Here is a 26,713-nt window from a genome sequence, read left to right as displayed (position 1 = left end):
ATCTTTGGTAAATTGTATGTGGCTGTTCTGTTTGTTGATGTGAGTATGGAAGTCATCAATCTCGTCTGCATGTAGTGCTGTGATTGTGTCATCTACGTAGCGAAACCAAAAGGTAGTGCATGTTTGTAAGTCATGAGTGCCCGTTCCTCTATAGATTGCATTACAATTTCAGCAACTACAACAGAAACGGGCGAGCCATTGCTGTCCCATGTAATTGTTTGTAGTGTGTTCCTTTGTATTGGAAGTAAGTCGAGGTGAGGCAGAGCTCTAGTAACTCCATAATGTCTTCTGTCGTTAATGGCAGTACGTCCGTGGTGTTTGTAATGAGGGTTTTTGTACAAGTAAGTGCCAGATTAAGTGGAATACTGGTGAACAGTGATTTCACATCAAAAGACACTAGTATATAGTTGTCTGGTATTTGTATAGTGCACAGTTTTTTAATGAAAGTTTCAGTGGATTGTAGCTTGTGTTTTGATTTGTTTGTTAGTGGTTGCAGTATGTTAGTCAAGTACTTTGAAAGTTCGTAAGTAGGCGAACCACAGAATGATACAATTGGTCGCATGGGTATTTGTGGTTTGTGAAGTTTTGGTAGTCCGTATAGTCTGGGTGGTCGTGGTACTGAACATCTGAGTCGATAGTAAATACGTTCAGATATAATGTTAGATTTTCTCATAGAGAAGATCTTGCTGTTAAGTTTGCGTACTAGTGATGGTGTTGGGTCTCGTTTGAGTTGTTCGTACGTTTGTCTGTCGTTAACAAGTGCGTCCATTTTAGATTATACTAGTAATATACAATGTTAGATTATACTAGTAATATAAAACAAAAGCCATGACGTGTCAAAGCCGTAGACTGACGTGTCGTTAACTTTAGCGGTAGTCATCTCCAGAGTCAAGTGAGGAGTAAACGTCAGGTTAGCCGTAATTGTTTTCTGGTTATTACGTCATCGTACTGTGTGTACAGAAAATATGTGGGTGTGTGGGTTTCAATTAGCCACTTCAAAATCTGCATGAACTGGGCACGAATTTGAAGCGCGTGCGGCTTTATGGGAACTTAAATGACTTCCACCATTGTTTATGACTTGAGTTAATAGCGAGACGCATAGTAATTATGCAAAAGAAATGAATGTTTCTCAAAACGAAATCTATAGCCAGCTTCTAAATAATGAGGAGAACATATTGGAGGAATGAGATATTCAAGGGATCACTTTACTAAAGCCTGTTCAATAGTGAAACATGGCTATATTAAAACGATGCCTTCTCTGCCGTTGAGCCAAAATCTCAGGAAACAGAAATGACTTGGTTCAAAGGTATAAAATAAACATTTACTCTCATTTTCTTTGGTTGTGTAATAGAAATTATAACTTAAACTCGCTGTGTTTTAGGGTGAAAGATTACCTTCAAAATGATCTGGCATCGCAACTTTTCGATCAAAATGGAAGTATAAACATTGCAAGAAAGAAGACGAAGCTAGGTAAGCTGGCCGTAAACCCAACAAAAAAAATTTTCCTTGTTTGGATTTTCTACCGATTTGGGATTTCTGCCGATTTTACCCATAACTTTCTCTGGAAATTCATGATAGAAGACGTAGAGCAATAGAGACAATTGTGTACTGAGAAGCCATTGATAAAAGGCTTCAACCTTTTTAAATCTGGGCATGTAATACAAATGTATTCAAAACAATAGGACGACGTTTTCTTCAAAGGAAGTAAAGTTTGCCTCAATGAAAGAAGGGAAAATTTACACTGCCAATATCATACTCAATACAAATGGAATGGTTGTAACTTGTAAGAGCAAACTCTGGTTGCCCAGCTGGTGTAGATGTTCGATGTGCATGTAACAGCCAGTTTGTTTTGTTTAGAAAGCTATTGTTGCTTGAAAATAAAGAGAAAGAGAACTTGGAAACCCATGTACAACCAAACCATGCACGTGGAATGCTTCTCGTCAGAAAAAGATTGACCCATCTCCTATTAGACAAATGAAGTTTGCGAAGCATGTGTGGAACAAGGAAAAGAAAGATAAATTCTTTCAAGAGATTGATGATGTTGGAGCCCCCATCAAAGGACAGTTACTAGATAGAAGCTTGAGAAGTTCCAATTGATGGTTAAAGAAGTTCAAAAAAATGACAGGGAGATTACTTGGGCTTTCATTGATACTTCCCCAGCTATTAGAAGTGTAGTCATGTCCATCAATTCATGAAGACAGCATTTCTCCTACTGACATCAATCATACTGCCAATCAATTTAAACTTACCACCCCACCTCATTCCAAAGTGCAAGGTCCGCTGTCTATTGATGACATAAAATAGAAGGCTGAAAGAGCCAAGAAAAGGTTGTTTGACTTGAGTCAACGTCGTGACGAAATTGAACGGAAAACTAGAGACCAACACCAATCAAAATTGTGGTATACCATTCGCCAACCTATAATAACTGCATCCAAAGCAAAGCGATGTTTGCTGAAAGACACTAACAGTCCAACAAATTCAATAGCAGCAATGTTAGATTATACTAGTAATATAAAACAAAAGCCATGAGAGGAGGAATTGAATGAGAAGGAAAGCTAATTGAGAGGTAATCAGATTTGTATTTCTGATAAACTTGAATCTGTTCTCACTATAAAGTTCAATAATTAACTTCTTTATTATCACTAGTAAACTTATTTATTTTGGATACTTTTGTTAGGTATGAGTATTCTAGTGGAAATATTGTGGCCAAGTCTGGGTTTGTCATCTCAGCTTAGCACCCTTCTATAGGAGCATCACCTGATAGATATATTAATGATGGTGCAGGTGTCACTGAAGTAAAAATGGTAACTTTAAAGGAGGGGGAGTCACCTAAAGAAACTTTGTGTCGATTGTATATTTATAAGAAGAAGGATTGGGAGCTGACCATAAATTGTGTACAGCGTTATTATGCCCAGATGCAGCAAAAAATGCATTTTACAGGATGTTCATACTCCATGTCATTATTTCTAATGGAGCTTGGATGTATATTGATGTCATCCCATTCGACCAACCTTTCTGGGAAAATGCCGTATTTAAATTTAAGCAATTCTATTTTAAGTATGTGTTCCCAGAAATTGTGTACCCAAGAATTCTACACAATCGTCTTCGCTGGGGAAAGGGAATTTCTTTTCCTTCTTATTTTTCGTTGAGAATTTGTTTAGTGAGATACGATTATATGATACTCTATGTAAGTAATTGCACAAGTGTATTGTATATTAATGGCAAGATATATTGTATATTAGCCCTTATCAGTAGGAAATCAATAACAGTTTATTCAATAGTTGCCTTTGCACTCCTCAAATTTATAATAATATACTTTTAAGTGATGCTGTCAATGCCATATTTGTCATTATATAGTTATCAAAATTTTTTGTTTTCTACAGTTCTTTAAAGAGCCACTTAATAGTCATTCACCAATATAAATATGCTGTTAAAAGAAATATTTAAGTTTGTAACTACAACTTAAACTACAATCAGGTCTTTGGTTAGCAATATGTAATTAATAATAAAATAAAACATTATAGAATTATAAGAAAATAAGGTCGTACATGTTGGTCGTATCTAATACAATTTTTCATTTTTAGTGGTGGTAAAAAATTTGACAAACAAGCTGTAACAATCCATACATCTGGTGCAATATCATGTAAAGTGATAGAGACTGGTAAGTTGAAAAAGTGCCAGTTCTTTCTCTCCATACACCGTTCAATATGAATCCGTAGACTTTCAGTTCGTTTATTATGTTCAATCTCTGTCTTTGAAAACTGACCTTTTGAGTTAAGGAAATTTTCAAATTACTAACCTTGCACCGGCTGATACTAAATCATTCTGTATAGTGAAACCCCTGTCTGCCATAAAAAAATCCCCTTGACCTAAATGTTTAATGTACCCAGATTTCTTTATAATTTCAGGATCACTGATTGTTCTACTAAACAAGTCTCTGGAAAATGATATTACATCATTTGGTGTGATTCCAATAAGACCTTTCATTGTATTGTATGATTTATAATGTGAGTAGCAGGCTCACAGATTATCCAAACCTGAGGGACTCTCCATGAATATTTCAGTGCAATCTATTATGGACACCAATTCTGGGTAAAACTCTTTTATCAGGGGAAGCATGAAGTGCTTTATTTCCTCTTTTGATGGCCACAAAATACACATAGGTTTGAGCTCTGCTCTCATGAACTTAATCCATCCACGAAATATATGGGACACTGTACTTTCACTAACACAAAATTGATGACTCAGATCCTTTGCAAAGAGGCCAAGTCTAACACGCATCAGCACCATAGTAGATTCCTGCCATGGAGTAAGTTTTCACCTCCGGCCTGGTCGCTTAAATTCCAGCAAGTCAAACTGAGATCTTGAGTGATACCCATAACTAATGTTATGAAGCTTATGCTCCAAAACTCTATGTAGAACGAAATATCGTTGTCATTGTTTTTAAAATCATCAATATCAAACATCGGTTGATTTTATAGCTTGTAGTTGATTAATATCAACTCTGCTGTTAGATTCTCTACATCTTGTTTCAGGTCATTCTCATTTTTTTCATTCTCCACGTTTTCTTCACGTTCACTGTTACCTGCTTCTGACAAAATAAATCTAGGCAGATTGAATTTTCTATTGTTTCGCAAGAAACTTCCACAGAGCCCTGCTCATTAGCTTTTCTAACTTCAGCTTCAAGTTCAATAGCTTTGGCTGCCACTTTTCTTTTTCTTGAGCTGGAAGGAACAATTGGGTGCTTCTTAATTACTCGTCGAGCAGCATTTTCTTCGTCCAAAGGGAATATTGTGAGAGTTTGGGCCTGGCAAGCCTTTCACCACTAATAAAATGTTCGCCACAAATCTTTGTGCTTGAACTAACACAAAGGCTGTAATTTTTAATAACTCTAGCGTATTTTTTCTTACTCCTTCATCAGAGGGTATAGAATGCACATAACAATTGGGTAAATTATTCGTACACAGAGGAACACAACAATTCCATTTTAAGACTATCGCAAATTACTTTCAAACGGATAAAATCTTAGCAGTATAACGCGAGCACAGTCTAATTCATGCTCAGCTCGTGCAGATTTTGAAGTGGCTAATTGTGTATTGTTATCGTAGATTAGTCTAAAGTAATAAGTTAGTTGCTTGTTTGTTTATATTGTGAATGATTCGTTTGTAAGGTTCCAGGTAATTGTTGTGATCTGTAAAGGGGGTTTTGTTCTAATTTCTAATTAGCAGCAATTTTAAAAAACACTTGAGAAAAACGACGATTTTTTTGAAAGCAAACATGTTTCGACATTATCAGAATGCCATCTTCAGTGCAGAATGGTTAGTGTTAAGTAATATGATACGTAATATGATATGAATAAATTAATTACAATGAATAGGATTATGATTTAGTTAGGAAATTATAAAATATTTACAAAAAAGGAAAAGAAAAATAAGTATTAAGAACTTATGACGTAAATATAGTGTTGTAGTGGTGAACTTGGATATTTAAATCGGGATTAGTTTTATTGATGTGTAGAGCTTCCTTGATTTTGAGTGAGAAAGTGGATTGATCAGTGTCGATGATTTTAAAACAGGAAGGTGAGAATTTGTTTTTACATGAAAGAGAGGCTTGAAGATGTTTGTAGATAGTGGAGTTTTTGTCTGTGTGAGTATGTTCCTTTATCCTGGTAGATAACGTATCATATTACTTAACACTAACCATTCTGCACTGAAGATGGCATTCTGATAATGTCGAAACATGTTTGCTTTCAAAAAAAATCGTCGTTTTTCTCAAGTGTTTTTTTAAAATTGCTGCTAATTAGAAATTATGGTAATATTATCTACGACTTAGCACAAAATTATCATGAAAGGTTTCCTTGTCGGATTTTCGAAGTTATGAAAAGCTTACAACTAAGAAACGCAAGGCTGAACTTGATGTCGCCTTCCTTAAAGATTGCAATTCACTTGGAGTTTTTCCAAAGTTCCTGTGTTTTCCACTGCCTAATGTTGACAATCGAGATACATACCACATTTGAAAGCGTTTACTACGAACTACGATAACGAAGAGATCTAAAGAACTACGGACACTGGATAGGGACCTGACGAACAAAACAGAAGAAATCAAAAGCTTTCTTAACCCAATTGACTGGCATATCTTGAATAAAGCCCTCAAAAAGAATGTCGACAAACAACTAAACAAAATATTTTCGACACACCGTAAGAAACTAAATAATTTGACCAAAAACAAGGCTATACCATTCACTCATAAAGACACTGTCACCAACCTATCATCTGTGAAGCTAAGTGAAGATGAACTTAACGCTCTAATAAACGGTCTCAACTTCAGCATCAAGCCACCAAAAATCCACTCCTCCGACATTCTGCCAACATTCGAACGAATCAACTATTCATTAAGAAATAAACTTATCAAACAAGAGGACTATTCAATACTAAAAACGGAACTTGGTCACTTGGCACACACGTACGTAACTTCCTACCATCCAACTCCTAAAGACCTGAAGAAACATAAAATTCTAAGGAACATTCGTAATAATGACAAAATCATTGTTCTTAAACCTGACAAAGGCAATGGTGTAGTCATTATGGATCGTCAGGTATACATTAACTCTTGCCTCACTATAATTAACAATTTATCTAAGTTCAAACCACTCGATCATGATCCTACAATTTCCCGTGAAGCAAAGTTACAACGACTGCTACGTAACTTAAAGAAAAGAACTCTATTAACGAAAAATCATTTCAAAGAAATGTACCCTAGAGGTTCACAGCCAGCTCGATTATATGGTTTACCTAAACTTCATAAATTAAACAATATCAATGACATACCTCCTATCAGGCCTATAAATTCTTCAATCAATTCATATAACTACAAATTAGCCAAATACCTCAGCTCTTTACTCCAACCCCTAATACCCAATGACCATTCTACTAAAGATTCTTTTAGTTTTGTCGATGATTTTTTATCTTTTAACATTAACGCTCCACATGACAAATTCTTTATTTCTTTTGTCGTTGAAAGCCTTTTTACCAACATACCACTGACCGAAACCATAGAAATTGCTATTGATTTAATTTTTACCAACAGCCCTTACATTCAAAATGAACAGAACAGAACTAAAACTATTGTTTAACATCGCTACGGCCGAGACTCATTTTTTATTTAACGGTAAGTACTACGACCAAATTGACGGGGTAAGTATGGGCTCCCCCTTGGCACCCATTCTAGCCAACATTTTCATGAGTTTTCACGAACGAAACTGGTTAAATAACTACAGCAACAACAAACCTTTATTTTACCGCAGATACGTTGACGACATTTTTTGCATTTTTCATAACAAAGACGAAGCATTACTCTTTTACGAATACATCAACAAACAACATCAAAGCATAAACTTTACATACGAAACCGAACAAGACAATCAGTTACCCTTTCTTGACATCTTACTAACTAAATCCCTTGAAAACTGTATAACCTCTACGTACCACAAACCAACATATACAGGACTACTGACTAACTTTTTTAGTTTCACACCATTAAATTACAAAATTGAACTGATACGAACACTGACCGACAGAGCACGGAAACTTAACAACACAGACATCGGCATTCAACGTGATTTAAAGAAACTAATATTCACTCTCCAACGTAATTCTTTTCCTTTTCATTTCATCAACAACACTATACAACACTATTTGGACAACAAGAAAAGCACTGACTCATCTAACTCCACAACTAACACTAACGATATACAACAACCTGACAATAAACGTTATTTCAAACTACCTTACATAGGTGATTACTCACGACACACACAACGCAAACTCACACAAATCATTAAACGCTACTGCACTGACATTGATGTTAAACTTATTTTCACACCTTTTGAAATAAAATTATTATTTTCGTTTAAAGACCCACTTCCCGAACTTTCCAAATCTATGGTAGTTTATCGATTTTCATGTGCGGGATGTAATTCCCGCTATATTGGTGAAACTTCTCGCCAATTATCTACCAGGATAAAGGAACATACTCACACAGACAAAAACTCCACTATCTACAAACATCTTCAAGCCTCTCTTTCATGTAAAAACAAATTCTCACCTTCCTGTTTTAAAATCATCGACACTGATCAATCCACTTTCTCACTCAAAATCAAGGAAGCTCTACACATCAATAAAACTAATCCCGATTTAAATATCCAAGTTCACCACTACAACACTATATTTACGTTATAAGTTCTTAATACTTATTTTTCTTTTCCTTTTTTGTAAATATTTTATAATTTCCTAACTAAATCATAACCCTATTCATTGTAATTAATTTATTCATATCATATTACGTATCATATTACTTAACACTAACCATTCTGCACTGAAGATGGCATTCTGATAATGTCGAAACATGTTTGCTTTCAAAAAAATCGTCGTTTTTCTCAAGTGTTTTGTTCTAAGTTGGTATACCAACTTTCTTATGTAAGCCATTGTCTATAGTCAGTACTGTAAGTAATACATTTGCCGAGTCCCAGTCAATGTTGTGTTTTGTCAATCGGTGATGTTCGGCAATGTGATTTGTCTCTTTGTAGCTCGATTGTGTTCAGTAAGTCTTATGTTTAAGTTCCGGGCCAGTCTCCTCGATATAGGAAGCGTGGCAGTCGGAGCAGTTTATTTTTTAAGCTGCGCCTTGTCGTTCGTTGGGTTTTTTGTCCTTAATGTTCTTTGGTACTTGTCGTCGCGTTGTGATTGGTTTATGTGCAACACGTAAGTTGGATGGTCGTAAGATACGCGCGATAGTCTCAGACGTACCTTTGATATAAGGTATCGTTCCTGTTGTCGTTGAGTTGTTAGTTTCTTTCGGTTCATTGTGCTTGTAAGTGTTGCGTTTGATGAAGTCAGAGTTATATTTGTTTTTGTCAAAAACACGTTTGAGATAGTTGTTTTCGTTGTGTAGAGCGTCCGGTTAATCACATATGATTTGTGCACGTCGTGTTACTGTTATGATTGTAGTGGCTTTGTGTGATGTAGGGTTGTATGATGATTGGTCTAGTAGTCCGTCAGTGTGTGTTGGTTTTCGATAAACTGTGCTTCGTAGTTTTTGATTGTCATGTTTTACCAAACAGTCGAAAAAAGGAAACGTTCCATTTATTCAACATCTTTGGTAGATTGTATGTGGCTCTTCTGTTTATTGATGTGAGTGTGAAAGTCATCAATGTCGTCTGCATGTAATGCAGTGATTGTGATAAAATAAAATATCTGCAAGCGTTATATTAGTCCTTGTAAATCCACGTTCTTTAAACTAAAGTTCCATAAAGATGAAGAAAAATCGGTACAGAAAACTATTTTTATCGGGTGTATTGAATTGTCAGCAATAAAGAGAGCACTTAAAATGTCTTTCCTAGCGTCGAAAGTTTTTACGCTAATATTGATTGTAAAACAAATCCTTATGAAGAACTAAATGATTTCAAATTTCTTCATTGTATATGGTCACAGAACAAGTCGTGGTCCATCATTGCTAAATGAATCTATATGCCCTTTTTTTAAGAATATGTAAGAGCTTTACTATTAAATCCATTTTACCTACATGCATAAGAAAACTATAAGATGTCTACGTTAGGTAAAATTGTGTGGATATTTATCAGTCAATATTGATATCTCAGGCTTACCTACTTCAAGTACATTTATTTCGTGAATAGTGGAACCAATGGAGTTATTAGCAACACATACGTATTTTCCAAAATCCGATAATTTGTGTATTTTAACAGTTCTTGTCGTTTGTGTGCCTGGGAGGATTTTGCCTTCTTTTTTCCACAAAAACTTTGGTGGCGGATTTGCACTGACATTGCACCTAATTACCATTGCATCACCTATTTGAGCGACAATTGTTTGCCTCAGCGTTTCAGAAATGGGTTTGTCTATAAAGAAATTCAATTTTCAGAGACAAAATACTGCAAAATACACAGCATACATGAAAGTAATAAAGTAAATGGTTTGAACACGTGAGTATCGTTACATGTTTGTCAATGTAGATCGTCCAGATTGGTATAGTCCTGAGAAGGGCTGTTTTTATTGTTGTTGACTGACGTTTCGACAACCTTAGCGGTAGTCATCTTCAGAGTCAAAATGGTAGCGGTAATCATCTTCGGAGTTCATCTTTCAACCTTAGCGGTAGTCATCTTTAGAGTCAAATTTTGATTTAATTTAGAAAGGGTGATCATGTGCTTTTTCGTAAGAAGAAATTCTTTAGAGTTAATCTTACACTTAGAATAAGCGTGTGCAAGACTTGATACTCATAAAGTTCGGCATTGCTTCGCTAATATGTGGCTGAAATTTTCTTAACTGCCACCAAAACATTTTAAACTCGGAAAATATTTCTTACGTCTACACTACACTATTGTGTGTACAGGAATACAATGACGTAATAACCTGGGGCCGGTTTTATAAAAACGTAGTTAACTTTAATTATAGTTAGCGCTAACTACCGTAGTTAACTCCTTAACTATAGTAACTTAACTGCTCGACTTAACTGCGTTGCACAAAACGTAGTTTGTCGGATAGTTAAGTAACTGCGTAGTTAACTTGCGTGGAAATTGCGTGGAGTGTTGTTTACGTTAAACGACATAAAGTTTAATCAATTTATGCTTTGTAATGGCGGGCAAGTGAAATATAAAATGACTTCAAAATCAAGAAAAATCTCTTGGCTTATGTAAAAATCCTAAAATATGGCAAACTATTGCCGTTTTTATGGATGTTGATGATGCGAAAAGAAAATTTAACAAACTATTCACGGTGACATGGTAACCGGATTAAATTGTAGCATATATTTTATACTTTTCTCAAGAAAATCGACCCGCATCTTTTGTGTAATACAGTACGATGTTGATGAATGATATGAGTCTCGGCAAGGACTGCTTTATTTCATGTACCAATTGTATATAATGGACTTGGGCAAACGAAACAATGAAGTCTTCTCAAATTGATTCATATTGTGTTCTATGTGCAAGGATATAAATATTAAAATGGCCTTGCTTTTACAGAATTTAAAACTGAGAGATTGAGAGTAACAAAGGAAAAGGTCGTTTCGTTTCTCTTTATAACAGCTGAGTAAAATGCTTGAAAGAAATGTGTTTGTACAGACATAAGTCACACATATTTGTAAAAGATGACAGTGATGAACTTTTTTATTATTAGAAAACATTTCTTTGAGTCATCATAGTTAGTAGCCATATAATCCAGCAACTGTCTTCTCTGCTTGTGACATTTTATATTTTCTTCTTTTTTCTAAAGCTTGGGAGTTTTATTCATTTTTTTCTACTTTTTAAGTCATCAAACAGTAGCTAGATCTTTATTGGCAGGCAAGATTGTATGTACATATTTAAAAATGTACAAATAAAAATTTTTACATAGGAAATACTTGATGAAATATCAATAAAACCCACTAATTGACTGTCATGTATATTTTCTTCTTGTATAATAAACAATATGCAATGGATAATGTATATATATCTAGCAACATGGACCTTCACCATGCATGCTGATGAAATGTTTTATGTATTTAAGAAACTAACATCATTGTATCTCATGCAGCTGATACACAAAAGAGTAGTCATGAATAAAAACTGTTGTAAAGGTCATGTATCTATATGTATTATCATTGGTATACTTAGAACAACATTTATACTGTAGTACCTATTTGTTTTAACATAATCTAGCTTATTTTCCATAGAGCAAAGAGTTTATATGATGCATATGATATTCAATCAAGCAAAATGCATAGGGAAAAACCCGCAATTTGAACATTTGATACATCCAAGGCTATAGGATTCATTGCTCGAATAACATTCTTTGTTTTTCTTGTCATTGAATGAATTGTACGTATTTGTAAGACAATGTCAGCGAGTTATGTGCACTAATCTTAAAGAAGTGGCTCTATCTCAATTGAGAGTCTCGCTTATGAGTTGCAAAGAGCTACCGGACAATACAAAATGCAATTGCTCTTGTGTAAAAAAGGATTTGTTACGTGGATTAATTGTTGGCTGTTTTTCGTCAGCAAAACTTGGGATGTTTACAGCACTGACGAATGTAGTACATTGTCCATAAAGCTCTTATTCTAAAAGCCTTTGCCATGGAAGATACATATGTGTTTAAAAACTCAAGGTAAAACCTTGTTGATCAACAACATCTCCCCCATAATTGTCTTTAAGAAGCTAAGCCGCCATATTTAACTGTGTTCTGAAAAGTTAACTATGCTCCATAGCATAGTTAACTTTAACTACCTTTTAACTGCATTTAGCGCTAACTACTTTTTTATACAACCGACTTAACCGCGTGGTTAAATTTAACTACTTTTTAACTGCAAAAAGTGTAGTTAAAAAGTAGTTAAGAGCTTTATACAACCGGCCCCTGATAAAAAATACGGCTAACCTGACGTTTACTGTTCATTTGACTCTGAAGATGACTTCCGCTAAGGTTGTTGAGACGTCAGTCAACAACAACAAAAACAGTCCTTCTCAGGACTATACCAACCTGGACGATCTACATTTAGAAACATGTATACATGAAAGTATTATAAAAACGATAGACATGTAATGCATCGCACACTATTGCGATGCTGCTCTTAACCTCTGTTTCTGGTTTAGTGTAGCTTTCGATCAGTTTTTATTACATGTGAGTGGTAAGAAGAAAATGCAAAACTTCAAAATTCCAAACAATATATCTTGCAAAATAATCTTAATGGAAGAAAACAAAAAAAGTACAAGTATTAACTTACATAAAACATCGATGAAAACACTCTTGATTGCATCTGGTAAAATACCATTTGAAGCGGTGCAGGTATATAAACCTTGGTGTTTTGCTTGGACATGATGAAAAATAATGCGAGCCTGATGTACTTGACGCTTGTAAATCATTCTATTTTCATGTACCCATTTAATATGAGGAGCAGGATTCCCTTCAGCTTCACATACCAGGTTCAATGTGTCATTTATTTTTACGACGTGGCTTGTTGCTGAGAGATTAGATATATTTGGTGAAACTGCAAAGACATGAAATAATCATCAGCACCAGCAGAAATGGGTTTTATCGTGTTTTTAAAAGATCTCGAAAAGTCAAATTTGGTCATGCTGTGTATACGTTTTTAACATTAGCATTATTAATCTCTTTACAAAGTCTGAACACTTAAATATTTGCATGGCACTACCAAACTTGCGGTCTGGCTACACCACTTGAATCAACGCATCACCTATGACCTTTCCAACTTAAAAGATCACTAAAATCAAATTTTTACTTGCATTAATTATTTTTAACAAAAGTGACGAATACCTGACCTTTAGTCATTTTGGCAATTTTTAGATCAATCTCAAAAATAAAAGGCGTTTTAACGTTTGAAAGTTGACGTCCGTTATTAAATTCTTTTCGAGCGCTAAAATGAACAGTGTGACGTCATTTTCTTCACGCAAGAAAGAATTAATGTAAGTTACGAGACATAATTTACAATGCTATCAGCAAGCTGTGCTGTGTAGAGCTTATAGCAATGAATAAAATCCTCATACAAGCTTATCTTTGCATACAAATTCTGTAGATGTATTAGAAAAAGAGCTAGCAGAAAATGTGCAAATTTCCACTAGTCAGGAATATCCGTTTTAGGATTGGCTGTGCATTATTATCCCCTACTAAATCCAAATGAAATCTAATAGAATCAACTTAAAAGTTTAAAAAATCAACAACTGGCTTGACATTATCTTTAGCTAAAGCGATATGCTTGTGCTGATGAAGGATAAGGGTCCTCAGTGGTATGTGGAACTATTAAACATAATCGTTATTTAACTTTTGAATATTACTTTTGAAAATTAATCAACATTGTCAAATGTCAAATCTTAATGTGCGTCAATAAATAAATCATTGCAAACAAAAATCATATGAATTGTCACATTGTGCAATTCTGTAAATGGTGTTGATATGGCTTTGTCAACACATTGATTTGTGCGCTAAACTAAAAAGAAACAAAATCCAGAATGCAAGAAATCAATTCACATAATATAAACTATGAACATGTTTTAATACATTTAGCCAGCCTATTTGGAAGATCTAATTCCAGTTAACAAAAATTTGAAAGAAGAAACATCTCCTGCCATGGTGATATGGATTTAATTACAATAATATGAAGTCAGTCTTTGTTTATCAGTTCCTTTACTATATAGTACAAAAAGTTGACATAAATAAATCAAGAAGTAGCTGTTCTAATTGCCCTATAGTGTTAAGGACCTATGTAAAAGGAGAAAGTTTGTATCATAGTTCAAATTAAAAATGAGAACTTCTAGCTCCTTATTCTTGACTGCTTAGTCACAGTGTCAGGTGTTGATTTCGATGATTTAGTAAATGGAATTTGTTTTGCCTCGTGCTCCAATGTGTGCAAAGAATTGGGAAAAGCGGCTTAAGTATTACAGGGAAAGGCAGCGTTCTATTTATATATACATTTCAATTAGGCGGCTGCTATAATTCAAAAAGAGTTAGTGGGGAATCTTAAGCATGATTTCCTACCATTTAGCAAACTGTTTTGAGAATAAAAATGCAAAAATAAACACAAAAACGTCTACACTGTCAGTCAGGAGAGTGTTAGATGGAAAAAGACGAAATATAAATTTTAGGAGTACTTTATTACATCTCTCTACTAATCTATTTGCTTGCAGCCAGTATTCTGTTAGGGTATACACGGTTTAATTCCCAACATCTGAAGAATAGATTTGAACACTTTCGATATGAAATATTTAGCGTTATCAGTCTTTAAAGTCATAGCATAAACGTGAGTTGAAAATACTAAATCTAGCCATTTAAGGATTCTAGATGATGTTATGGTGTTAACGATTTCCACTTTTACCCATCTTGAATAATAATCGTTGAGAACTAATGCATAGTCTCTTGTGGGGAATGGACCTCAAACGTCGAGTGCGAGGCATTCCCAAGGGCCATTTAGTAATGGTGTTCAGCAAATTGGTGTAGATGGATTTGGTTAGCCAGTAATTGACATGCATGACAACCTTCAACAAATTCTACTATTTCTTTAACCATGCCAGGCAACCATATTTTAGATTTTAAGCGATGTTTACATTTGGTAATTCCTGGGGGAAATAATGTTGGTTATATAAAGTTCATTTTCGTATGTTTCTAAATGTATCTGATAGTTTATAGTGGGTGTTCTTAACTATATACTTACGAATTAGTTTCATCTCTATGTCATTTTCAAATGCTGAACGAATTTCTTCGATGTTAATTGCGTTGGGCGACATATGTTCAGCCAATAAGTTGACATATCAGTCAGCACAATTTTATCGATGTGATATGTGTTGTAACAGTGTTAGTCTTGAAAGAGAAAAAGCTAAATTTTGAACTCCTGGACGGTAAATGAGTTCAAAATCGTATTCTTGTAATCGGAGTTTCCATCTTTCGATACGAGCACGGGGTGGTTCATTTATCTTTGGAGAAATATATATTCCAAAGGTTTATGATCTGTTTCTAATTGGAATTTTCTACCGTACAAGTACATATGAAAATGCTCGCAACCAAAAACAATGGCCAAAGCCTCCTTTTCAATATGACCATACTTGATTTCGGTTCTGGTTAGGGATCGGCTTCCAAACGCTAAAAAACGGTAATTTGTGTCTGATTGCTGCTGTAGAAGTATAGTGCAATTTACCCAAGACACAGTATAAAGAACATAAAGTAGGGCCACTTCTTTGAATTTTTTCGTGCCACGTATATTTTATTACGCATATGATTACCATATTGGCAGCCGGTAAATTGCATTGTGTGGCCAAAAGGACTGACGATATGGCAAACGGCAGCCAGAAAACTAATTAAATACACAGCACCCAGTTGCACAGCGAAATGACCCCACAATATAGTCCTATACTCTGCCCAAGGCGAGGCATCAACAATTAGTCTTGCTGGAGTATGTAGGTCGTAGTGAGCTAATGTTGGTGCACTGCTGATTGCTGGAATGTATCGTGAACAGTAATTGTATAGCCTAGAAAAGAACGAACTTCGGAACATTTTTTAGGATGCAGTGCTTTGCAGATTGGTTCAGTCTTATTCTGATCGGGCGAAATCCATTGCCAGAGACAAAATGACCAAGAACATTTATTTCAGGCTCTGCAAAATTACATTTTGAAAATTTCAGAGTCAACCCATTAGACTGTAAGGTTGTAAGCAGCTTTCCAAGAAGGCGAAGGTGAGTGAACATATCTTTTGACCAAAGCCATATGTTTTCAGAAATGTTTTTGTGGTTAGGAACATCTCTTATATGCTCATGAATCTTTTCATGGAAATATTCCCAAAAAGGTCAAGCAACCATGAAAAGTCGTGTAAATAGGTGGGGACTGTCTTCAGGTGTTGTAAATGCAGTAATGAATGGTGACTCTGGTGCTGAAGAAAGTTGCAGGTATTCTTGTGCTAGATCTAACTCGGTAAAAATGGAAGCACCTTGTATCTTCTGTAGAATTGAATTTACCGTTCGAATTTGAATTCTTCTTCGTTTTAAGGCAGTGTTTGCTTTTCTCATATCTACAACAAGGCGAATATCTCTGCATTTCTTTGCGATAACGGCTAAGGGTGACAGCCATGGAATAGCTCCTTTAACCTTTTCTCCTCGCTTCCGCATCTCTTCTAGCCTTTATTAACAATTAATTTAATACTGTAAGGTATACAACATGCTGGTTGTGCAACAGAAGTAATATTATGATTCACTTTAAACTTTACTTCGTAATTCTTCAAATGATCAACTCTGTTGAACAATGGTCAATGCTTCCAAATAAGTTTGTCAATCTCTAAATTTGTATTATCTTTTTCTGTAAGGTTGTTGGCTTCGACATTCAAAATTTCAAGTTCTGCTGAGATTCTATAGCTTAAAAGACATTGGGGACTGACTTTGTGACTTAAAATGTAGGCAAAGGTTTCACAGTGTTTGTATTGAACCAAAACGTCAAACTTTCTTTTTATTTCGATTGTATGCTTGATCCGTATGGGAGTACTTTGAGTTTAGAGGATGACAATGTGACTGTAGAATTGACGTTTTGCAATTGTTTGAAGACATCATTATTTATTACATTGACAGACGAACCTGAACAAATGATGAACGAAAGTGCAACTTGTTTAACTTGAATTGTGACCTTCGGTTGTCTGTGGGAACTTGTCGAGGTATAAATAAATGCATCGTCAGATTCTTCAGAAGATGAAACTATCGCAATGTCCAATTTTCGAACTTCTCTTTGCTTTACCACGATTTCATTGCGTTTTTCTTTCCCTTGTTTCAAACAATATTTAGCAAAATGACCAATTTTCTCTCAGTAGTGACATGATTTTCCATACGCAGAACACTTTGTTTTCCCCCCTTCGTGTGGAAATTTTCCTGCACAATTTATGCACTTCTTAGATAATGATGGATTTTGATTTTGTAAACCCTTATATTGTCTTCTAGTTCAACCTCTAGTGTTTGAATACCATCGTGGATTTTGTTTGCGTACGGTATGTATGTATGATTTGACGATGTTAAATATTCTTGAATGCCTACGATTTTCTTTGATTCAATGTCTGTTTTCTCCAGTGTGTTTACATATGTAAAAAGCTCTCTGAGTGTCATAGTTTCTCGTAATGCTTTTCTTCGTAGTCGCGAGTCTGTTGTTTTGTGTATAATTTGCGTCTTGATTTCGCGATCTTCATTGCTAAATTCGCATGATGCTGCTTCTTCCTTTAACCGACGATAGATTTCGTTGATGAGTTCTCCGCATTCTTGCTTCATTTCGCGAAACTCGAAAATAGCCATGTCCGTGTTATTTGATGGTTCGAAATATTTTTTTAATTTGGCCATAGCTGTTTCATACTTATCTCCCGTTTCAAGTAGAGTGTCACAGATGTCATTCGTTTCTTTTCCGACATATGCGAGAAGTAAACCTCTTCTTACTTTTAAATCAAATTTTTGAAGGTTGATAAAAAGATTGTTGAATCTTTTCACCCATTTGTGCCATCGTTGTCCCACTGTTGATCAATCTTTATGAGGGTCGAAAGGTGCGAAAGGCGGCAGACCGCTTCGAAGAACTCCCATGTTTATATATATAACTGAATGCTTGTTGGATTTCTTGAGCTTTGCAGCTGTTGCTTTTCTCTGTTGTTTGGGCATTTCTGGATGATGTAGCCATGTCATTTCGTTCTTTCTTAGTCGTCACTGTCGTATATTAATGTTCCCGCCTTGGTGTTTATCGACAGCTATGTTTACTCGATAGAATCTCTTAATTTATAATCTCATTGCAATAAATTTACATAATATGATAAGTATTCTAAGCTGTAATTATCAATTTCATTTCCTATACGACAGTAAAAATAAGTTGTTTAAAGGTTTTTGCATTTAGATTTGTAAAATAAAACAACTAGAGAAATTCGTCTGCGCATAATATCAAGAATTATTCAGGCTTCTCAAAAATTACTTAGCTTTGCTTTGGTCGGAATAATACTTGATATCATGCTAAACCTCATCTAAATTTTTAATTATTATCATAACCTTACATGTTGCAGTGTAGAAGACCTGCAAGAATCACCAAACGAAATTGGAAAAGACTTCGAAAAACTAGGAAAAATAATCGCCACCTAAAGGGTTAATTACTGAAGGTGGCCACTTTTGCTTTGAAATCTGTGATTGAGTATTAATCATTATGAAAAATTGAAGCAGCTACCAGCATAATAATCACATGTTTTAGCAAATGAGCACTATTTTTACTTGAGCCATACATGAATTGACTTCTATGGAAACTTTATCCTTATTACATAATCATAAAAAAAAGAATGTTCGCTTCATAAAGTTTCATTGCAGACGTGCGTGAAATGTGTTTAGCTTAACTAACCATAACTTACATTTAACAAAGACCTTGAGTTCGGCTTTCTCCCCCTGTCCAACATCATTTGATGGTATGCATAAATAACTGCCTCTCTGTTTGGGTTGAATGTCCTTGATGAGAAATACGCCTTCGTGAGTTGCCCCATTTTTTTTAATTTCCTTGGTTTCATTGCCATACTTGTGGTACAATTTAAATTTCGGCGGAGGTTTTGATTGTGCCTCACAAATTATTTTGAGTGTAGTTCCCTTACACAAAGTATTCTTTGGAGCATCGGTTTTTATTTTGGTTTCTACGGGCTTATCTAACAAAAAACTTTCAGAATAATGACGAAGAACATACCAGGCGTGAAGTGAATTCTTATTATAAATATTACAGCCCACACAGTGCTTTTAAAAAAGCCATCAAACACAAACATGTATAAAAAAGAGTATTTGTTCAAATTACACGTGTGATTAAGAGAACGTCGCAAAATCATTATTACATACTTATGATTATTATGATTACCATTATTACATGTTTGTAAATAGGTTCAAACCATTTACTTTATTATTATTATCATTATTACTATTATTACTATTATCATTATTATTATAATTATGATTATGATTATGATTATAATTATGATTATGATTATGATTATGATTACGATTATGATTACGATTATGATTATGATTATGATTATCATTATGATTAAAATTATTATTATTATTATTGTTATTGTTATTACCATATGATCTTATGAGCACGATGTTTAATAAACATGTTTGTAGATGTAGATCGTCCAGGTAGTATAGTCCTGAGAAGGACTTTTTTGTTGTTGTTGACTGACGTTTTTACAATCTTAGCGGTTGTCATCTTCAGAGTCAAGTGAGGAGTAAACGTCAGACTGTATTTGTTATCTGGTTCTTACGTCATTGTATTGTGTGTACAGGAAATGTGCATTAATTGTCTGTAAATTGTGTATTGTCATTGTGGATTAGTGTGAAGTGTAATGTTTTTAGTTGATCGTTTGTTTGTATTTTAAATAAGTCTTTTGTAAGTTGCCGGTAATTACTGTGATCTGTTTAGGGGGGTTTGTTCCAAGTTGGTATTCCAACTTTTTAATGTAATCCGTTCTATATAGTCAGTGCTGTAAGTAATGCATTTTACCGAGTCCCAGTCAATGTTGTGCTTTGTGAGTCGGTGTTATTCGGCAATGTGATTAGTTTTGTCTTATTTCTTTGTAACTCGTTTGTGTTAAGTAAGTCTTATGTTTAAGTACCTGCCAGTTTCCCCCATGTAAGAGGCGTGGCAGTCGGAGCATTTTCTTTTGTAAACTGACCTTGTCAGGACTATACTAACCTGGACGAAATACATCTACAAACATGTAACGATACTCCCGGGCTCAAACCATTTACTTAATAACCATTTTTAGATAAACAACAAAATTTTTCAATTTTATGTTTTTAATTATAAGCATTTTCGACTTAACTGCACGTAAGTCATCTTCAGTGTGAATGCTTTTCTTAATTACATTGTGTGATATATATATATATATAAGTTTGAAAATTTTTGTAATCCAGGCATCGAATATATAAAAGATAAACATTTCTCCGGATTTTTAAATGATTTTTATTGAGCTTTCGACTCGTTACTTCGAGCCTTCATCAGAATGAGGATATTTATTTACACGTGCTTTTAGCTTGGAGACGTTTAGAGCGTCTAATTGGATTAGTGGGTGGATTAATGTGATTGGATGGGGTGAAATGCGTTGCCATGGGTTTTGGTGTGTTGTTAATATGGTTGGTGTTAATAATGTTGAGCGTGAGTTGTTTAATGGTGGTCGATAGTTGATGCTGTTCGGTAGGATTCGTTGTTGTTTGCATTTGTGTAGGAAGTGAAGCTGCTCCAATGTTGATGACTCTTTACGTGCGAATAATTCCCATTTTCTTGTTCTTCTGAGAATATCTATCCCTATGCTAAAAGCACGTGTAAATAAATATCCTCATTCTGATGAAGGCTCGAAGCAACGAGTCGAAAGCTCAATAAAAATCATTTAAAAATCCGGAGAAACGTTTATCTTTTATATATATATCGTACCGTACGTCCTGTGTCCCAAGTGCAGGAGTCACCATTTTACTACGGTGATAGCCGGGAGGGCACATTGTTATACACTATTTCTATATATATATATATATATATATATATATATATATATATATATATATATATATAGAAATATGATACAGTGTGTTGATACTCAATCAATACACTACACACACTAATTTCTCCATTAACAACAAAGATCTCACAGAATTATTTATCATAGCCACATCGAAAACTCATTTTCTTTCTTATGATTTATTATATGACCAAATTGACGGTATTGCAATGGGATCGCCACTTGCTCCTGTTTTAGCTAATCTTTTTATGGGCTGCCATGAGAAAAATTGGATTAAGGATTATAACGGAAATAAACCACTTTTCTACCAACGCTATGTTGATGATAGTTTCTGCAGGTTTGAAAATAAAACTGATGCCAAACTTTTCTTTGATTATCTCAACTCACGCCACCCTAACTTTAAATTTTTTTTTAGACAGAATAAGACAACCAAATTCCTTTCCTCGACATTCTTATTAAATCGACTAACAAATTGTTGCCATAGTTAGACAGGTTGAATATGCAGTTCTTACACCAATTGCCATTTTAACATCGGGTGGTATGGAGAAAATAATCGCAATTGCACATAAACGACTAGCTGATTTGCTTGCACAAAAGAGAAAGTTGCCATATGGCATCACGCAGGTGTAAATGCGTTGTATGTTATCTTTTGCATCGTTAACATCCGCAAAATACTGCAATACCAGAAAGTCGATCTGCCTCCAATCGTGTATTTATGATTAGTATTGATCTGGGCTACTGGGAAAGTCGACTTTCTTGCTGATTTTCTCCCTTATATACATGCATGCATATATAAAGCTGCTAAAACGACTACAGATATTTCTGCATTTTCAATATTGATATGAGTGAATATTTTATAATATTATCTATGTAAGCCATTCTCTTAGTTATTGTTTTTTGTAAAATTGAGACTGGAACTTGAATACACATGATGTTAAGAGGCTTCTAAACATTCAATTTTTCTCACTCATATATATACATTCTTGATCATTTATTCAAACATTCGGAAATAGTGTCCACACTTGATTTTGTAAACTTGTTAAGAATTCATAAAAGGAAGTTACATTTTGTTTTATTTCGTCCATTTTATGGCAGACCTAATTAGTTCCCGTCTCAATCTAGAAATACCTGAATTTTCATGGCCAAGCACTGCCAAAGTATCCAGTAATCTTCATGCTAAATTCTTTTTGGGCGTGTCATTGAGGAGTGAAAATAACTCAATAATTATGTGATGTCTTAATGAGTAAATACAAAACGTTACGCTTTACATAAATACTCTATTTCATGCATATTTGTATTGTATTTAAGTGCAGTTACGCACATTGCTCAACAACGCTAGATAATATTGAGCTCATGTTTAGTCAACATGTGAGAGCGTTAGCACGTAGCTTTAGTATTCTACATATACTCACAGTTTACAATGACATCCACTTCATAATAATCTTGTGTCGTTGAATTGTTCGTTGCCACACATCTGTATCTGCCTGCATCCAATTTGGTCACATCAGATCGTTCGTGCTCAGCAGTACCATGGCGTTGTGATAGCTCATTATTTTCTTTATACCAAACAACTTTAGGAGTAGGTTTTCCCGTTGCTTTGCATCCTAGTTTGAGGTTTTCACCCTCTTTGAGTAATATTGTTGCAGATGGATGACTTACAATTGTAGGTGGAACTGTAAACGATAAAGATAATAAACAAAATTAGATTTCCATAAACTAATGCCACTCAAAAAGTTTCGGGCGACATAGAAAAAAGCATTTTATCGAAAAACACCTGTAACGCCTGCAGCGGTCATATAATAAAAATTAAAAATCTACTAACATTTATTGTAAAAAAATGGCAATCTTATAATGTTAAATAGCGACAACGGAACAAAGCTAGCTCTTAGGCGCTGAGAGAAAATCATAAAAATTATGATTCGAGTCTTGGATTCGAAAAACCGAGCAAGTTATACCGATGATAAATGGAATTCAGATTAATCACACTAAATACTTGTGCTGTATCATTAGTGAAAAGCTGCATTAAACAAACAATGAAAAATATTACACAGTATGAGTTTTGTACTGTCTTCCAGAAACTTGCTTGTTTTGAAACTAGTAGCTAGTTTTTGTTGAAATGCGTCTTTTTTTACTTTCCTACACCCTCTCCCCCCTTTCCCCAAAGTTGTGGAATGTAAAATGTAGCATGGCATATGACTTCCGTTGTTAAAAATAGACAACAAAACACGTTAAAAATATGTGTTCAATAAAATGCATTTTTGTTTGTTGTGGTAATTTTCCATAAATTCTAAGACAGTTTAATTTCAAAGAAAGATGGTCGGTTGAGACAGATCTTTTGCGAATTTTGAGCACTGTTTGCTTGAATTATTCAATTTAATAATGATGGAGGAAAATAAAGAGAAAATGTTAAATTTTTGAGCTTTTTTCTTGGTTTAGTGGTAAGTGGTTAGGTAAAAACGAACAAGGATTCAGCTAATTAAAGATTTTTTGTTTACCGATTCAATATCTATTACTTTTAGGTTTATCATTATGTCAGACGAGTCTGACTACAAGAGTCGACATGATTTTGCCCTCTTGATTGACAAACCGCAAAAGCAGAATCTTTCTGATTCTGAATCAACAACGCTTATGAAAATATCAATTAACTTGCAAAAAAGTATGAAAATATAGAATATGTTATAACCTCGTCTTGAAGTGGACAATAGACGTAACCGTAATCGAAAACAGACGGTTGAATGTATCAGCATTAATTCCGCAACTCTTGCTGAACGTTCAAAGACGGATGTACACGATGACCATGCTGGTGCATCTAAAGCTTCAAAAAAAGCTACCTACTTAGCATCAGAGAAAGCAACTAATTTAGCTTCACAGAAAGCAGCTACATTGATTGTCTCATACGAAGACAATAATTCTGCATATGATAATGACGATGCCCTAAGTATTCAGGGCTACGACAATGACAATGAAATTTACGGTTTGTTAGACGAAGGAAAATATGATGAGAACAGTATGAGAAATTAGTGCATCTCTTTACTCCTCTGATCATCATGGGCTACCTTTACAAATGAGGTTGCTCGGCTTGTAGATAATAAATTTGCCAATGAGTTTGACATTGAAAAGATGAAAGCAGGGCCGGATTAACCATATGGCAGAAGGGGCGTTCGCACAAAGACCCCGCGTGTTAGGGGCCCCACGCTTTACTTAGTTCTAATTTCTTTCGGCGCATTGGTGTACGGAAAAAAGGCCTCAGTGTCGAGGAATCCGCTCCTCACCTGGTTCACAAACACTCTTCATTTTTTTACGTTTATTTTACCGTGCATGTACAGAGGTCTTCTTGAGAACAATATGGAAACTGTAGTTTCAACTCTATCAAAATTATTGACTCTAAAAGATTTACTTATAAGGGTTTCTACTGCTGTAACTGTAAGTGCAGATGAATTAACAGTCGGAAAAATAAATCAGCCCATATTATAAGAGGGCTATGTCCTCGCTTATGTACTCTATTGCACTCATTGGTCAAGATAATAAAGATAAAAAATTTCTCTTTGGCAATGATCTGCCTAAAGTCTTGCATGATTTAAAACAACAAATACAGTTGTCGGAAAGGTGACATCAAAATATAGGAATAGATCGTCCAATGGTCAATACTCTGCTCATTATTCGGGTACACACTTTTTATCACAACGAGGGAGGAACCAATATCCCCTCCCCCCAATCTCGCCATTACAACACAGCATTAATAAATCAAGCAGTTTGAAATAAATCAATCCATCCCAACCCAGGAAGAAGTTCATCGAAAATTAAGCATGGTGGCCTTACAGGTAATACAGTTCTCATAATTTATAACGAATTGTTTAAAGTCTTATTTTGAAAAAAGTAACTGACTTCAACCACATCCACCAAATTCGATTGTTAAAGCTCACAGAGACCTCCTTGATAATGAGATCAGAAACCTCCTACAAAAGGAGATGATAATTGAATGTGGTCATGAAACAGGAGAATTTGATTCTCCAGTATTTCACAGTTCCATTAAAGGATGGCGGGGTACGATTGATTTTAAATCTGAAAAAACTAAATTGCTACAAATGGAATCTGTTCATCCTTTATTAAAGGACCGGAAGACCGAAAGAGAATTTTAACCTCAAAATAGAATCTCAAAATGGAATCTGTCGATACTATTCAAAATTTATTACACCTAACTGCTGGATGACAACAATTGACTCGAAAGATGCATATTACAGTATTCCAATTCATCCAAGATTTTGAAAATATCTACGTTTTGTTTACCATGGAAAACTTTGCCAACATACAGTTTTTCCAAATGGTTATCTATATGCTCGAGAAAGTTTACTAAATTAATAAAGCCAATATTAGCACATATTTGCCTGCAAAACTATATCATAAGTGAGTATCTTGACGATTTCTACCAACAGGATAATACATACGATGGATGTGTTTCTAATGTAATGAACACCTTACAGTTTTTTGATAATGATGGCCTTCAGTCTCATCCAGACAGATCAGTCTTGGTTCCCAAACAACAAATTGTAGTTTTAGGCTTTATTGTTGACTGTGTAATAAAGACTCGAAAATTGACTAGGGATAAAATAGCCATATTTTTAAATTAGTTAAATATCTTTTAGCAAACACACGAAAAATTAAGATCTGGATTGTGGCCCAATTGATTGGATTGGCTACAACAGAATCTGTCTTCACTTATTGATGTTCTTCTGCCATCTGACGCATTATCAAGAGGTTGTGGTGCGGTTATGGGTGATAGGTCCTCTGGGGGAGAGATGGTCAGCTGTAGAAGCCCATGAGCATATAAAGGCAATACCACTGCAGTGACAGTTATCAACCATATGGATACCCTTCACAGTCATTAATATCACTCTGTTCCTATTAAAATTTGGGAATTTTAACCTAACCCTAACCTCAACCCAAAAACCTAAGCCTAATCCTGTCCCCCCATTTAGTTGCATTCTTAGGACCCTCCAAAATATCATTCAAGACTGGGGCTTGGGAAAATGGTTGTGCCAAATTGGCCAGCCCAACCATAGTATCCCTTGCCGAAAAGATTATGATTTTACCACAAGCAGAATGTGAACCGTCGAAGACCACACTTATACTACCATCCCACCGCCATCAACACCACCCTCTTCACAGATTCTTGGCATCTGTGAAAACGTCTAAATCACTTCACTATTAGAGTCAAAATATGGACTTTCTGGTTCAGCTGTTAATAATTTGCGTAAGGTTTGAACTGCGTCTTTTTGCTTTTTTGTCAACGCAAATGGAGCATCTTTCTTAAGATTTCGACGTAACGGTTTAGTAACCTTGATTTTAGTGCACTTGATAAATAATGTAGCACCATTTAAATCACTTATTATTTCACCAATTGTCGGTGTGATATGCTGTTCTCTCTTTACAGCTTTATTAACTTGTCGCATATCTATGCAAACTCGTACCTCTCCTTCTTTTTTGCTACCCCACGAACGGTGAGACCCAAGGTGTTGGCTCATCTGTTTTCTATCACCCACCGTGTTTTAGTTGTTTCTCCAAGTCTTTTCTAACATGGAGTGGTACTCGTCGGTGAGGTTGTGCGACAGGTTGTATATCTTTATTCACATGTAGATGGACTTGAAACCCTTTCAGTTTTCCCAGTCCTTGAAAGA

The 26,713-nt window shown here is 35.0% G+C and overlaps 1 protein-coding gene across 1 annotated transcript in view; it reads right to left on the bottom strand.

The window, feature by feature from the left end:
• The window catches only part of LOC124456353 (hemicentin-2-like), a 78,096-nt gene that overhangs the window by 5,406 nt on the left and 45,977 nt on the right, over window positions 1-26,713 (bottom strand). The window contains exons 3-6 of the mRNA XM_047006820.1: window positions 22,451-22,711; window positions 18,894-19,178; window positions 12,766-13,029; window positions 9,662-9,910 (exon numbers count right to left, since the gene is read on the bottom strand). Of these exons, the coding sequence (XP_046862776.1) occupies window positions 9,662-9,910; window positions 12,766-13,029; window positions 18,894-19,178; window positions 22,451-22,711 (1,059 nt within the window). The remainder of the gene's footprint in view (window positions 1-9,661; window positions 9,911-12,765; window positions 13,030-18,893; window positions 19,179-22,450; window positions 22,712-26,713) is intronic.

The sequence above is a fragment of the Xenia sp. Carnegie-2017 genome, unplaced genomic scaffold (assembly GCF_021976095.1).
Source record: "Xenia sp. Carnegie-2017 unplaced genomic scaffold, XeniaSp_v1 HiC_scaffold_45, whole genome shotgun sequence".
Classification (NCBI taxonomy): Eukaryota; Metazoa; Cnidaria; class Anthozoa; order Malacalcyonacea; family Xeniidae; genus Xenia; species Xenia sp. Carnegie-2017.
The sequence above is the reverse complement of the archived record's forward strand: the minus strand, read 5'-3'. Positions and strand labels throughout refer to the sequence as shown.